At 40.8% G+C, this 16244-nt stretch overlaps 2 protein-coding genes across 3 annotated transcripts; one reads left to right on the forward strand and one right to left on the reverse strand.

Annotated features, from left to right (window-relative positions):
• The first annotated feature begins 2715 nt into the window (after window positions 1–2715).
• LOC119744473 (solute carrier family 12 member 3-like) lies at window positions 2716–5968 on the forward strand. 2 transcript variants are annotated; one of them, XM_038220407.1, is made up of 3 exons: window positions 2716–2802; window positions 3976–4091; window positions 5292–5968. In XM_038220407.1, exons 2-3 carry the CDS (start codon window positions 4064–4066, stop codon window positions 5603–5605), a joined length of 342 nt encoding a protein of 113 aa, XP_038076335.1. In that variant the 5' UTR covers window positions 2716–2802; window positions 3976–4063; the 3' UTR covers window positions 5606–5968. The 2 variants fall into 2 exon arrangements, with proteins under 2 accessions (XP_038076335.1, XP_038076336.1); XM_038220408.1 differs by lacking the exon at window positions 2716–2802 and having other exon boundaries at window positions 3943–4091.
• Window positions 5969–6360: 392 nt separating this feature from the next.
• Window positions 6361–15994, reverse strand: LOC119745050 (complement C1q and tumor necrosis factor-related protein 9-like). The gene is made up of 4 exons (XM_038221273.1): window positions 15980–15994; window positions 8447–8764; window positions 8195–8389; window positions 6361–6402 (listed from the first exon to the last, which is right to left on the reverse strand). The coding sequence occupies exons 1-4, from the start codon at window positions 15992–15994 to the stop codon at window positions 6361–6363; spliced, it is 570 nt and encodes a 189-aa protein (XP_038077201.1).
• Between the last annotated feature and the right edge of the window lie 250 nt (window positions 15995–16244).

Raw genomic sequence — 16244 nt, forward strand, 5'->3', positions numbered from 1 at the left:
TTTTTCAAAAAAAGATGATGTCCCAAAACCGTCAAACTCATTGGTTTGACTGGAATCCTGCTGCTGCACAATTTTAACGTGTTTTTAGATGGGGTTATGATCGAGAATAAGCTTTATGTGGCCTCTCTGGACTCCCATATATTTGCACTAAGTTTAGTAGGGCAACATTTGCAGTCATCAGCCGACATTTGAAGCAAAAAAAGTCAGGTACAAAAAAAAAGCCGCGTCGCCGCACCACTGTTTGGGCAAGCTCCATACCAGAAACCGGAGACTTTTTTTGGGCCTAATTATTATGTTGTTTTTTTCAACCAAAAACGGGCGTCGCATTATATGAATGGGAATAAAAAAGAGTGATGAATGTATCAGTCTTAACGGCCGTTTCAAATCTTGCAGGGTCGTGGTCGTGATGGCGTTAGGTCACAGGTCACGCAAAATCTAGCCAATAACAGAGCGTGAATTCGTCTGCCCTTCCCAGCGTCCTGTTTGCAGGGCGGGGGGTACGAACGAACCGGGTCGTTTGCAACCTCGTCCCCAGTGCTTACTTTATTTCCAACCTTGTTTCCAATAGTAAGCCCCGGATAGGAAACTTTCTTCCTGTATCCTGATTCCATATTCGCTCGTACCCCCCCCACCTCCCCCTACGCCCTGCAAACAGGTCGATGGGAAGGGCAGATGAGCTTCACAGAATCTTGTGAAGGAAGTAGGGATGGAATTTTGGGTAATTTATCATGACCTACGTATAAAAAGCATCTGGCTGCAGCTGTAGACCGCGGTTAGCCAATGCGCGCAAATACTATCCGAAAAGTTTGCCATAGAAATGCATGCACACCATACCAGGTGTAATTTCTTTTTCATTGCGGACCATGTGGACAAATTTGGAGCATGGAATGATCATGCATTTCGACCCCTCGTGAATTCGAAACGGAGTTGAAAATTTACAAAACAGATAAGTTTTCACAGATTTTCCTACATTATTATGCTTTTCAAGCAAAAAAGGGCACCGCATTTATGAATGGGAATAAAAGAGTGATGAATGACTCAGTCTAAACGGCCGCTTTAAACCTTGCAGGGTCGCGGTCGTGGTGACTTGCAGGTCACAGGTCACGCAAAATCTATCCAATCAGAGCGTTAATTCGTCTGCCCTTCCCAGTGTCCTGTTTGCAGGGCGGGGGGTACGAGCGAAGATTTGATATCGCAATCGGCTACTAATGGATTTTTATCGTGTACTTGGTGTTGTTATTCACAACGTGCAGTACGTGTTTCGCTATCATTCGTCCACGCCTTCTCGAAAATACTCATTTCTTTAATTTGTTTATATTAATATAGAATATGTTAACTGTTTATCAGGGAACTCGACAGAAATGGCCAACTCGTGAATAAGGCCCATGGTCAACCTCGTCCCCAGTACTTACTTTATTTCCAACCTCGTTTCCAATAGTAAGCAGGTAGTGGTGGGCGCATACTGCCCAACACCCTGGGGACGAGGTTGGGCCAATGGTGTACCATGAGTGCGTTCGATTACTTCCCCCAGTACTCGCGACTGGCTCCTCGCGTAATGACAGACATGCGCAGTGGAGCTAAATAAACGAACGGTATTGGGTAAAGTTTTGTGCAAGAGCTGGAAACATGGGCGTCGCCAGGATTTTTTCTAGAGGGGGGCAAAACATATTTCAATAGGGGCGCTGTTCAAATTCGACGATTATTAACACTAGATTATGGTGTACCGTACTTTGTGACAAGTGCCCCATGAATATAGACATTGACAAAGAGGGAGACTAACACGAAAGAGCTTGGTAGCTCAGTTGGTAGATCACTGGAACCGCAATCCGTAGATTCCAGGTCCCTTCCCTCTTCCTTTCAATGAGTGACAATTACACGCGTTTGAGACTGGCATTTAGAGAAGTGCCAAACTAAATTTTTCCGAAGAGTTGAATTCAGTTTGACGTTTGAAACATTGAGGAGCAACTACACATGAAAGTCATCTATAAAGATTGAGTGTTGCAGTCGTTCAGAATGACTTTAGCGTCTACTCAATGGAAACTTAATACAAGACCTTTCCCTGTGTTTGAAACTTATTTAAATCAATTTAAGTTGACCTGAGTTTCTCTGCATATTCTATTTTCAAAGTTTGGCGACTCTGGAATACCAGTTTTTAATGGATGTGAGGTACTTTTTGATAACTTCAGTCTATGTCGAGTCTGTTTGAAGAGTGAAGCAGTCTGTGATAAGTCGAGTACGAGTTGAGTAGTTTCTGACCAGTAGACTACTTTTAACGGAGTACTACAGTCGATCCATTAGTTTGCAATGAATCCAGAGGCTTTGTATTAGTTAAGTACCTTTTTACAAGTCTTGCACTCTAAAAAAGAAGTGTAAATTTATGTTGTGTAAAACTGTTGTGTACAAAAATTGTCTCATTTCTGCTCAATATTGAGCAAAATGAAGATTTCGCTTGTACCTCCTACTTGTGTCAAATATGTTACACATGAAAAGGTAAAATAATACCCAACATTGACTACAAGTCCCAGCAGCACAGGCAAAAAGTTAAATCATGGTATTATTACCCAAGTGATGGGTTAAAGAAACTGGATTTACCCCACAACTGTGTAACAATTCTTTCATTGAACACGTCGAAGAGTAGAATTTACCACGACATTAAAATGTTACCACGGTGCGGGGTAAACTGACGCACGTGACAACGTTTGCCTAATATTGTGCACGCGTATCACTCATGTACAAAATGGCCGTCGCCTGTGAGACCTTCAACAATTTGGGGATTTTGAAGACGTCATTTCTTTGTTCCAGGTAAGTCAGTGAAATGAATTTCAGTGTTGTTTCCTCCAAATGCGATGCTGATGTATGAGGATTAATATCGGGGAGATTGGAGAAGTGACATGCTTACTATTTAGAGATTATTTGCAACTTGGACGTCACGGCTCTGCCAACCACGATTCCATGCACATGATGCATGCGTTTCATGCACTGTATAGCGAGTGTTCTCAGATCTAGAAACACGCAGTAAAGTGACCGACATTTGGGGAATTGTTTTTGAATGAGTTGATTGAGGGAAATTCTAACATCCCTGCCCATCATTTAGCCTACGTTCCTCGTAATAGTCCTCATGCATCAGCACCATATTGGGGAAATATCATCTTATTCATTTTACTGACTTTCCAACCCAGGACTCAGTTATTGAAATCCCTCGCGATTGCTGTCTCTAGTATGCAATTCACATTGCAGAGTTCACAGTTGAATAAAACCGCAAGGGTCAATAACAAATGTACACAACAACTAATTTAAAAACAACCCAAGTGATGGGTAAATTTAGAACCTAACAATGCAGGGTAAAAATTAGAACCCAATATCTGGGTAAGAAACTGACACAACACTTGGGTAAAAGGAGGGTTGGGTAAGGTTTACCCAATAATTGAGTAAAAAGGGAACATGGTCGTCACATGGGTAAACCTTCTTACCCAACTTTGTTGTGCAAACACATAACACAATTATGGGTAAAGTTACACTGAAATGAGTACTTTTCTACACTTTAGCTGTTGTGTAAAAAATAACTACACAAGTTGACGACCATGTTCCCTTTTTACTCTCGAAAAGGAAGTCATTTTACCCATGCAATATTGAGTAACTATTTTGAGAGTGTGTATACCCTGGTGAATTATTTTAATGAGGATTTCGATGAGTATTGTTTTAATGAGTGTGAGTACAGAATGTGTACCAAAAGTTGAGGTTCGAAGACTGTTGTGCAATACATTTTGATGTTAAAATAAATTTTGAGTAAAATGCGAGCAGGTCCTTGAGAAAATTAATTCAAATTGTACAAATGTAACACAAGATTATGAAACCAGTTTTGGTCTGGCTTTTTCACTATTTGCAACGTTAGAGTTGGTCTGATTTTTAGAACACAGTTTTGTAAAGAACAAATGTATTCAAAGTTTCCCTTCCTGTTCAATTGTTTCCGTCTAGATTGTTGGTCTGAGTAAAATCAAGCCCAACACAATCATCATGTGATTTCTGGGTAAATGGAAGACAGAAAAGCTGCAAAGCCCGTAATATGTCAACGACTACGTTGGTATCATACGGTAAGTAGCTGCAGTTGCAAGATTCAGGTCATGTCAGAAATGGGCTTCCAGAGCTAAGGCTGTGTCTGTACAGCTCGCAATTGACCTAAAAAAGGGCAATAAATAAGTTATTTGAGAAAACAAACTAAAGCAATTCAATTTACAGCATTTTGAATTTGCAAATTAATGATCGTAATACAATGACAAATGTTGACCTCAACTTACGGTCAATCCATCATCCACATTACTATTGGGTAAAGACAAACACGGGAGTCTGTGACTAGACTAGTCAGTGTTTGGCACCAAGACAATAGCTGTAGACAAGAGGTTTATTTGGACGCAGCTTTAACCAACATAACGTGGGATTTGATCGGTGTGCCATGCTTGAATGTTGGTTGTGACAAACTCCTAATCTTGGTGGTAGTTGTAAAAAGTGTGGGTTTCAGTCCTGTGGGTGAGTGTGGCCTAGTGGATAGGGTTAGTGACTCATGATCAGAGGGTCAAAGGTTCGAATCCAGCTGCTGGTCATGCTTTGTATCCTTCGCCAAGCCACCTCAACTTCACTTGCCTATAAGTAATAATTTGAGCAGCATTTGTATTGGTGTTCGTAATTTGTGTACTAAAGTCCCAAAAATGTAGAGTCAGTCTTAGGCCGAGGGGAAAAAAATATTGTTTTTCTTATTACCCCATCCATCCTAGAAAATTATGCTGAACCTTTTATGTTGGTAAAAAAAATCTAAAAATAAACAAGAATTGTGGTGTTGCCCTACCCTAGTTTTGGCAGACAGGATTCTGCAATTTTAAACTTTATATTTATTTTTTTTGTAAGTTGGCTAGTGGTGCAGAATGACTGTTAACAAATGCATGCAAAATAGAGGAAAAAAAGTAAAATGTTTTAACATTTTAAAACGACTATCATCCCACCCTATTTCTTTTGGCTATAGAAATGTCAAACACCCAAAACATATTTTTACCTACCCAGTCTCACATTTTTTGTTTACATGTAATAGAAAACATAGGACTGTTTTTTTTTTGGGGGGGGGGGGTTGGCCGTGTTAATTTTTTGTTCAGGGAAATATGTTTCAGTGTCCAATTCATTTCATGGAGCCTTTCAGAGATCTCTCAGGTTATTCTGGATGGCTGCATGTCCAAGCAAACCAATGCTTTATGTCAAAAGGAATCAATGTGCTGTATCATTGTGTGTACCCCTCCCTCCCCAAGGCTTGACCCTACTCATCCCTCACCTCATCACCAAGAAATTCAACTGGGAGAGATACAAGCTGGGTGTCTTTACCACCAAGGGCAAGATGGAGCAAATGGACAGGGAGAAGATGAACATGGCCGACATGCTCAGCAAGTTCTGCATCGACTGCTCGGACGTGGAGGTCATCCCGGACCTGAACAAGAAGCCCAAAGGAGGAGAGCCTGAGACGGTTCAAGAAGCTGGATGCTGGGTGAGGAAGCAGGGTAGATCACGGAAAAGTTTCCATGGAAGATCAGCAAGGAAGACGTCACCACACTCAAAGGGAAGGTAGAATCTCCTTCTTGCGCTCAAGCTAACCCCATATACAGTGAAAACTATAAACAAGGGCCATTTAGGCGCCATAGTGGCTTGTAAATGCTGGTACCCATACATTAAATACACGGTAACCAGCATTAATGAACCAGTGAAGTGTCCTTCATTTTGCTTCTGCTTGTTCGACTATAAAGCGCCCTCCTTTGTCCATGCATAAAGACATTACACTTAAAATTCTTCCAAGTACCACTTTACGCTTGTTCCACGCTCGCTATTTGAGAGCTGTGAAAATTACTCTTAATGTCTATGGAGATTGCACGATTTCAGCAGGTGACTTAATATTGCAAGCACCTGAATATCAATGGAATGTCAGTGGGGTAGCAAAGTCATTTTTATTGGTGGGGGGGGGGGGGGGGTGTCGGGAGGTTAGACATGAAAAGGGCACTTGACAATTCGTGCTGAAAGATAGACAGTGGTTTATTTTCACCGATCACCCCGCCTCCGTAAAATAAAAAAATAGTGGTGGGGGGGGGGGGGGGGGGCGGCTGAACACCATGATCCTATTGGGCACTGTTGAAACCGGCCGATCATGGGCACTAATAGAATACAGGTGGTGCTTTTCAGGGCGGCACAATTGCCGACGTGACGTTTGCGCGAAATTTCCTAAGATTCTTAAAAAGCCGCTGGCGAAAGAAGACACTTTTGGAACAAAAATAAGAGCACTTATGTAAAAAAAAAAAGGGGCAATCTTTAACAATATTGGGGGGGGGGGTCTCACAGTGCCGTGACCCTGTCTGACTGAGCTACTGTGATCACCTGGTCAAAAGTAAAGTGATCTGATTGGTCAATGCGCATTGTTTGATTGACATGCAGCAATGGTCCATATAACCTTTTCTTTCTTGCAGGAGTCTACCTATTCTCAGGAAGCGTATTTGTTCGAGCTTACATATACATGTGCTGGAGACATTGTCCAAGGATATGCTTTTAGCAGGGGACTTAATTGCATCACTATGGTATCAAAATAAAAGTTAATACTAAAAATTTCACTTGAAATACTATAAAGTGATCCCATCTGATGGCAGCTTAGGAACAAAGGGCAATTCCAACTAGTTGAAAGAGCCTCCTCACCTGAATGGAATTTGTGCGTTGTATTAATTGATTTCGTTAAGATTGTTTCTTTACCATCTAACGGGCCGACACTTTCACTGATGTTTTCAAAGTGATTTTTTTAGTGCAGTAAAGTAACGCTGGTTAAGAACAATAAAAGTCTCAACATAATTTGAGTCTTTTAATCAAGATGCATTTGCCGCACTTTTTGTGGGATTTAAAAACTACAGCTAACTCCACTGTTTCATTAGTGTGGGCACGTTTTCTTATAATGAAGCCTAGCAAAAACAAATCATAAAAAAATGACGGTGCTTTTCGTATCCTCAGAATGAGGTTTTATGCATACTGTTTTAATTGTACATAATTCTTACATGTTATAATGCCACAAATTATGCAAGTATTATAATTATTGAATATTATTCATACCGCCAAGTTTTAAGTCACTAAGGGATTCAAATCAATTGAGCATTTTTTGTAACATGAACATAAAATAAACATTGATTCATACATGGGATTGATTTATTAAATCATCTGTGCTGGACACACAGGGAAAATGTTACAGTAACACTATCTAAGTATCCAGGTAGGTACAAAAATTGTTTGTCTGTATGCCTTTTACACTTATTTTGTTTGCGTTAGGATACCTATCAATGTATTTTGGTTAATTAACCTGTTTTATTGATAGATTACGCAATTAACACATAAACGTTGCATTTATATTAATGAAGAATTATTATACGTTATTGTATACGTTTGGCAAAATGTGGCAATAAAAAGTTGGTGGTCGGGAATTTGGCTAAAAATAATTCCCGGAAGGTTATGTTATCGTAAACAAAATTGTTTAAAAGGCCAATAAAAAGGCCGCTCTGGTGGCGCTCTTTTATTACTGCAAACACGTTTAAAATAAAGTAATTGCAATGCAAACTCGTTTTAATAATTATAGGTTTATATATTACCGGGAAAAGGGCAGTACGGAGACTTTCCCATGGACTTGTGCACACAATTTTTTCCAACTTCACTGTGCCCTAACCCAATATTCCCTTGTCCTTTTCCCACGAATTCCGGTATTTTTACTAATTAGACTACGAGCAACAAATATAACCTAATTGCGACATTAAAATTGTGCCTCTAAAGGGGCTGTGACATTAGGGAGACAGTTATGTGTCTCCCTAATGACCGGTGTCTGCCTATTTTCGAAGAAATTACGATAGCATGTCTCCCTAATGGTACATTTAGTGGAATGTAGGTTATTATTTCGACATTGAAAATTATTTCCTTTAATTCTTGGTTATTGTTTTAGCAAAATGGAAAGTGATTAAACAAATCAGCAACACGATGCTCGTGTATCTTTATTTGTTTGGATTATTTTTATTTATTCGGGGTAAAGGAGGAAGCCACTGAATGAGGTGTAGTGATTGGGGGAATAACCATACACCATACCGTACATGGTTATATACACCGTGTCTCCTCGCTGCAGAACAAGCACCGCGCTCGCAGATACCTGTTCACCATTACTTGATTCATTGCTACCGCCAGAGACAAATATGGCGCCGTTCTTCCGGAGATGAACGGCCAGGTTGCTGCTGGGAGTATATTTGCTCACAGAAAACGTGAACACGTAGGTGCCCGGCACACTACACGTGAATGTGCCGGTCTCCAGATCGAAGTTTGTGCCTGGTAGAAGCGTCTTGGTCTCCTGGAAGGGCAAACGGGTGTCGTGACTCGTAGAGGTATCCGAGATGCTCGTCCTCACCACGGTGAATGCTACCCGCCGGTCGTCTGGTGACTCCCCTGGCTCACCCTTTTGACCTTTGACACCATTCTTACCGGTTGGTCCGACTAAACCTTTATGCCCTGTGTCACCCTTTTGACCTGGCTCACCTGCATCACCCTTTGGCCCTTGTAAAATTGTTCCTAAAACTACAGGTTGTTGGCAGCTTTTGTGGCACTCCTGAGTCACCGGACCATCACCGTCCGAGGGGACTGGCCCAGTAATAGAAGCTCGGAGGTTGACGGAGTTACCCAGAAGGAGGGCGATCGAAAAGACGGTTGCCACGCAGATCTTCATTCTCTACAGACCAAAAAAAAACATTAAATGGAAACAAATCATGTAAGAAATTGTTTTTAACAAATTTAAATAAAAAATGGAAAGAGTAGAAAAAATATGGAGGTCAGACAAATTTGAAAATCACTATCAGACAAATTTGAAAATCACTATAAAACTCATGACAATATAAAAAAAGGAGGACCAACATTTTTAAAAGCCTAGTTTTTAATATATTACCTTTGCAATCCATCCAATTAATTGTGCTATTATTTTACCCGCCGATCAAAATTAGAAATGAACCAATGTGCTTGCTTTCAGGGTGAAACGTTCCGGCGGGGGGGGGGGGGGGGGGGGGGGGACACATCTTACCCCTTCCCTGGTCCTGATATAATTAAACCTCACCACACCCACCTCGATGGTTCGTTCTTGATGATCAGGTCCAAGAAGAGATCAGACGGAGTTCTGAGTAGGCTGAAAGACATAAACACGATGACTAATTACTTTTATACCTTAGTATAGGGAATAATTAGTTCATCATCAATTTGTTTTGCTCAAATTTGATCAATCTATTTTAATCCACGAACTATTTGAATGAAACATTGTTTGATTTCCCCACAAAATTGAATGATGCTTGAAATCAGCCCAACTTTTTTTATTGAAACGTTTATTCAAATCGCCTGCATCTACAGCTTCTTAAAAGAAGCTGATTCAATTTGAATCGTACGTTTATCAGAGTAACACAATGTTCAATAAAATTTGAAACATGTTGAAGATATTGTTTCATAAAACAGTCTAACATGGCATGTTTTTCAAAACGTTTAATGTAGGGAGACCAAATGAACCCTCAGCTGTTATTCATCCAAAAGTTTGGCAAGTGATTTGCATATTTTCATGAAACACTTTGATTTGCATAGTGTGACCTTTGTGCTTCCCGCGCAAAGGCAACTTGTTACAAGGTTTCTTCTGTGTGCTTCGAGCAGAGAAGACCGACATAATTGTCTCTGGAAATTCTCTCATTTTTGTAGGGAGGGAGCATGGCTCCTGCCATGCTCCTGAGGTATATCACTGTGGGAGGGTAATTTCATAAAAATATTTGCAATGAGTATTGCTCTGGTTTATCATCATTTTGTGAGAGAAATTGTGTATTTTCGGGATGAGACATGATTTATTGTACTATAAAGTATAAATAGTGTGCAGCGTATACAGCCATGTGTTGAACTTACACACACACACACACACACCCACACACACACACCCCACACAGTTTCACATACCTAGTGTGGACTTTCCTTTCTTTTCGTGTAGTTAAGGAACACCAGTGGAAAAACTCATTTTTCTCAAACTGTGAAAACTCTTACAACCCAATTTTTTTTCAATGATTCCCTTTAGTGTTTCTCTTCATTCTGCTACAGATAAACCTAACCCAAAAATGCCTCTAAACCTGTTTTCCAGAAATGGGGAAACACTGTGTGGACGTGGGCAAGTCCACACTTCGTCGCTGCTACCTACATTATGTGGACGTCTTTTGTTCGGAAGTCCACACTGCGTATGTAAGACAAGCTCACCCATTCTGGAATTTGTATTCCTGTGGAGACATATCTTTGTTCTCGTGTAGTAAAGTTTTCGAGTTTGAAATTGAAGTTTCAAAATGCTCTTATTTAAACCAGAATTAATTTCCTGGGCTGAAATTTGGACTAAATATCCCTTTTCTAAAACTCTTCCATTTGCGACGGATCAACCTACCTTGGAAATTCCTAGTTTTTGAGTAAAATCTATATATCTATTTCGTGAAATTCTTGTGGAGACGTATTCATCTATAGAAATGTTCTTCTGGAGACGTATACAATCTTTTGTTCCCTATTGTGTGCATGTCTCCGTAAGGTAGTAAATTCCAGCACACACCAACCTGCATTATGTGGACATCTTTTGTTCACAAGTCCACATAGGGAATGTAAGACAAACTCACGCTTACACACACATAGAAGTGGGGCACTTCCTTTGTTCTCGTGTACTAAAATTTTGCAAAGTCGCACACTTATGTCAAAATGCTCTTATTTTAACCGTAGTTAATTTCCTGGGCTGAAATTCGGACTTAAAGAGGGCGCTAAACAACCATGTAAGCGGATGTCGTTTGGGCGAAAAAAAATTCGCGGCCCAAATTACCCAATAGGCACAGTAGGCAATGTTTCTAGGGCCTACGAAAAAGTCGGGGGCCTACGAAAATTCGGGGGCCTACGAAAATACCGCAGTGTGCAAAATATTATAAGCCTATACCTACACACACCCACACGCAGAGAAAAGTTATCAAAAGGTTTTAGGGTCTCTCTCAGAATTTTCAATGTCACCAACTGACGCTGTACAGCATGTAGGCATATATGGCCCTACGTATGCAATTTACGTGTAAAGTCTGTCGTTATGAAGCACTGTGCCAACTATGGACGTCGATTGGTGGGGGACGGGGACATGTCGTTCCTCCCCCCCCCCCCCCCAACTATTTTTGTCCCTGAATATAAAATTGTAGCCTACATTTTGATTCTGCAGCACAGAATAGCTGATTCCAGCGGCGGCGGAACGGTTTTCAAACTGGGGGAGGGGGCCATTACCAAAAAGGGGCACTTGGTCGTAAAATGCATCTTCTGTCGGTGCAGCAGCGTATCCAGGATTTTTAGCACATCCGTGGTAAAATGTCGACACTTTTTGGTACCATCTTCTGAAATAGGGGGCGCTCTTCAAAATCGGCCATGCTAACTACGCATTATGTTGGGGTTTTTTGGGGCTTCGTTTTTATATTCCTCTTTCATATCAGAGCGTTTTGGGAAATGGTTATAATACAACTATCTGAAATTTTAGGGCCAGTTTTACTTTTCACAAAGTGACAAAATCTCAATTTCATGCAAAAGGTCATTCCGAGATAATTGCATTTGGAGTCAATCCTTTTTTCAAAACACCTTTTTGACTAGTTTTTAGTTATGAATTTAGGAAATTCTTGCATTGTCAAGTAACGTATGCTTAAAGTTTGCTAATTCAAAGTTGTTTATTAGAAGTCTCTTCGTGAAAACAGCAAAACCCTGGCCAAAGGCCTCATTATTTTGTCCCATTAAGTTGTACACAGTCTTCGTCACTTCGTGAAAATAATAAAACATTCTAAGAAATTGTTACATTTGTGCGTCTTACGCAATGCAGCGCGCGCGCGCGTCACGGCACGCGCGCCCTCTCCCATCCTAACGCGTGTGTAGAGTAGTGCATTATTATTCTTCTGGCCCTGCTAACGAGGTAAGTTTTTTGTCACTGACTTCGTGAAAACAGAAAAACCCGGATTTCAGGCTTTTTGTCAAATGTTTGTTTACGATAATTACAAAATTAAACAATATTTTGCTTAGAAACTCGGCCAAATTCTTCTTTTTGTCAAGCGCAATATATTGGCCATAAACAGCAAAACTCAAAATCAAGGTTTTGGCAATTCGTGAAAACACCGTGGTCGATTTATGCTCGAGGGGGCACTTTCATGTCCGCAAGAGGGACACTTGGGCATATCTGGAGGGGGGGGGGGGGAGTCCTGCCCCGGTCCCGCCGCCCCTAGTTGATTCAAAGACTTCAAACTCAAAAATGATGTTTACATGATAATGATCTTTTGCTAAAACCTTGCCAGTAGTCAGAAATTGCCTTAGATCGTGTCTCAGAGCGTCTAGAATCATTTTTTTTTCGGGGCCCTTTAGCTGGCCCCGAACCGTACGCCGTTAAGACTTCGAAGTCGCACTAGTTCTGATCAAGATACACGTTTAACATGTACCACTCCCACGTTTGAGAAGCGGTTGACGCCCTTGGTGCCAACAGGCTTTTAGAGCTAGGACATATTCCAGTTTGGCCTGGTTTGATTTGTACAGTGTTTTGTACTTAAATAGTATTAACATTATTTTGGTGCCGGTGCCTATAGGCCGGGGCGGAGTACGGCCTACGAACCACTTAATCCGGGCCTGGCTGCAGCCAGATGTCTTGTAGCCAGAGTCCATCATTTTCAGCTATCCAAAAACTAACTGGCGCAATTATTGTTAAAAACATACTTGATTGAAATATAGTAAGGGAACTAAACTCCCTGTAAAATTATTCTTTCTGGCAAGCTGTCATTTTGGAGAAATCAACGGAAGAAGGCCTTTCCAACGGTGCGTCTTAAGCACTGATTGAAATCCGTTAGTAGTTCTTTTTTTTTCTATTTCGGCGAAGCGCGCGCAAGCGTTGGCACGACGCACACGCGCGCGTGGTTGCTATACTTCGCCGGATCGGTGCGCGACATCGCGTAGCTGCAATCGGCTCGGTGAGAACGTGTCTCGAATGCTGAATTCACTGAGGGCCGAGTCAAAACATGATTCAGCAACTTTTCATTTGAAATCGAGATCCTAGAATGTTGTTTTTCTCGAAATATACAGCTGAAGTTGAGCTGAAACTTCATCAGGTTTGTTGTTCAGCACCCTTCTTTAGATTTTGAGCACTTTTGTTGCTTCAAACGAACAACATGCACAATTTACAAATGATGGATTATACCTTTAAGCATAGGTCATGATAACGTACCAAGAATGCCACCCAAACTTCCTTCACAAGATTCTGTGAAGCTCATCAGCGTGTCGCAGCGCCCTTTTTGCAGGGCGGGGTTACGAGCGAATATGTGGTAAACGGTCCCTACTATATGCGTCCAGACGTCGCTCCAATTAAATAGAAAATCGCATGTGTAATCAAAGCCATTACGTCATTGTGTCTCAGGTACATTGCTAAAGCCCAGTAACGTTGACTCCTGATTTTACTGCTCTTTCGTTGAAAATGAATACTTCCTCTGACATCACCTACTCCGTGACAAATCGAGTTTAAAAAAGGGATATTATTTTTAGCACGTAAAATGTTGCCAACAGGCCGTTCGTTGTAAATATTCAAACAAAATTGAATGCTCTAACTGCGACTTGTTGAAGAGTAATACAAATTCCGACCTAATAAGGTTGCGATCGAAATTGGAACACCTATAATAATGATACACTAGCGTGATGAACAATCACATCAACAAAGAGTAATAGGAAGGTAAATGCGGACACAATTTGGTACAACATGATTAAGAATACACCATTATAATACATGCTAACTAATCCGATTAAACAATAACGAGCAAATTCATTAAATCAATACTTACTTTATTTTAGTTATATTTTTTACTAATTGTGGTTTACCGATCTTGAATGGGTAACCTTTGTTTTATTTGAAATAAAAACACCATTTTTTATTAATTGGATTTTCCAGCAGGTGGACAGTAGCTATCTAATCAGCGGCGGCGGAACGGGTTTGAAACTGGGGGGGGGGGGGGGGGGGGGCATCACCAAAAAGGGGCACTTGGTCAGCATTTTTTTGGCACATCCGTGCTGAAAGGTCGACACGTGTTTTTCACCGGACACTTGGCCTCCGTCAAATCAAATAGTGTGTGTGTGTGTGTGTGTGTGTGTGGGGGGGGGGGGGGGGGGGGGGGGAAGGGGGGGGGGAGAGGGAGGCTGGTACGATCTTCCAACATCGGGGGCGCTCTTCAAAACTGATGATTATATGCTAACTATGCATTATGTGCCCCTGTGCCCCTTTTCAGGGCGTATTGTATGGGTTTTTGGGGCTCTTTGTTTTCATATTCCTCGTCTATATCAAAACTATCTATACCAGTATTGGGAAATGGTTATTTCTAAGAAATAGGAAGATACTTTAAGGACATTTTTTTTCATCGAAGGGGCACTTTTATGCTCGAGGCGAGGGGGCACATTTATGGCCGCAAAAGGGGCACTTGGGAAAATCTGGGGGGGGGGGGGGCAAATGCCCCCCAGCCCCCCGGTTCCGCCGCCCCTGTATCTAATCTGGCAACACAGCTTTGAAATATCGCCGTCGGAGACGAGATCGCCTAGTTGAGAAAACATCGCACGGAGTGGTGACCTTGACTTAACATAAATCACTGCAGATGTGTTTATATCTCAAGGTATTAAAGGGAAGATACAACATTTGCAAACATCAAAAAATGAAATGATCAAATTATCACGAAATACCTAACTGAATTGTTAAGGAATGACAGTCTGAACCATCCTGTAAAATCATGGCTCCTGGTGTGCTGACATTTTCAAGAAAAACGGTATTTTCCAACACTGGTCGGCCAACCAGCGTTGGAGAAAACTGGCTTTAAAAAAAAAATGCTCCTAATGTTTTATATTTAGTTATTCCGCATTTTCTTTGCAGTTGATTACACCCCTGTGAAGGGCTACAAGCCAGCTGGACTGATTCTCTGAACTTCCCATTCCCCAAAGTCTATAAATTGCTCCGTTTCATTTTAAGTGGAGTCAGGGAACCAGACTACAAGAACATGATTGGTTTTCTTGGTTTTTCCAGCATCTACAACCCCAAAACGTGAAACAAGTCAGTTTAACAATATTTGCTATAACATACTAATCCTCCAAATCCATTTATTTCTGAAAATTGCAGCAAAAGCAAATGTTGTACATTCCCTTTAACCATAATTAACCCTTTTTGTATTTTTAATTCTTTTTTTTTAGAGTGAAATGTGGGGAAGAAAAGCAATCATGGCTGGGAGGATATTGTTTTAAAAGGGATAATTGAGGAGACTAGCCATCAAGGCTAAGAGGATATTGTTTTAGAAGGTATAATTAAAGAGACTAACCATCATGGCTTCGAGGATATTGTTTTAGAAGGGATAATTGAGGAGACTAACCATCATGGCTAGAAGGATATTTTTTTGAAGGAATAATTAAGGGGACTAACCATCATGACTAAGAGACAGGATATTGTTTGAGAAGGGATTATTAAGGAGACTAACCATCAAGGCTTGGAGAATATTTTGAGAAGGGGTAATTGAGGAGACCAAGCATCGGCTAGGAGGATATTTTTAGAAGGGATAATTCTTGAAGACTATATCTAACTGGACAATTTTGAAAAAGCTGCATTGACGCGATTAACACAGAAAAACAGAAACAGCGAAGAAATACCTAGCCTACTACCGTTGTTTGACACTTTTAACCAATACATTTGAAAATTTAAGTCACATGTCGATTCAAACACTATGAACAAAAAGAAAACAAAGCTACAGTTGGCTAAACAATGTTGAATGGCGTTTTCTGTTTTTGATTTTGCATAGAAAAAAGAGATACAGTCTCTCAGCAAGTCACTTTTATTCGAATGCTTGAATTAAGAAAATGTCACATAACAGACACTCACCTGAGCAGAGTTCATTGATTCTTTCGCGGAAGCACTCCCCAACACTTGAGCGGATTGCTAAATACCAAAAGAAAACATGAGTCCTTAAAAATCCTCTAGAAGATAACTTGGAGGCTGGTGGGGAGGCATAGCTGAATTTCACAAGTACAACACGGCAAAACAAATGTCTGTGGCATGAAAATGTAATTTGGATTGATTATTGGTTTTTTTTTTAAATTCGTTCTCCAAAAATCAAATCTACAAAATGCATCCAGCTGTTAAACTT

The sequence above is a fragment of the Patiria miniata genome, unplaced genomic scaffold (assembly GCF_015706575.1).
Source record: "Patiria miniata isolate m_02_andy unplaced genomic scaffold, ASM1570657v1 HiC_scaffold_7, whole genome shotgun sequence".
Lineage (NCBI taxonomy): Eukaryota > Metazoa > Echinodermata > Asteroidea > Valvatida > Asterinidae > Patiria > Patiria miniata.

Coding starts and splice junctions, on each gene's coding strand:
- LOC119745050 (XM_038221273.1), bottom strand. Junction 8,390..8,446: donor GGCGGGTAGCATTCACCGTG/GTGAGGACGAGC, acceptor TTGCCCTTCCAG/GAGACCAAGACGCTTCTACC. Junction 6,403..8,194: donor AATCAAGTAATGGTGAACAG/GTATCTGCGAGC, acceptor ACTTTTGACCAG/GTGATCACAGTAGCTCAGTC.
- LOC119744473 (XM_038220407.1), top strand. CDS start 4,064: ATGTCAACGACTACGTTGGTATCATACG. Junction 4,092..5,291: donor GACTACGTTGGTATCATACG/GTAAGTAGCTGC, acceptor TCCCTCCCCAAG/GCTTGACCCTACTCATCCCT.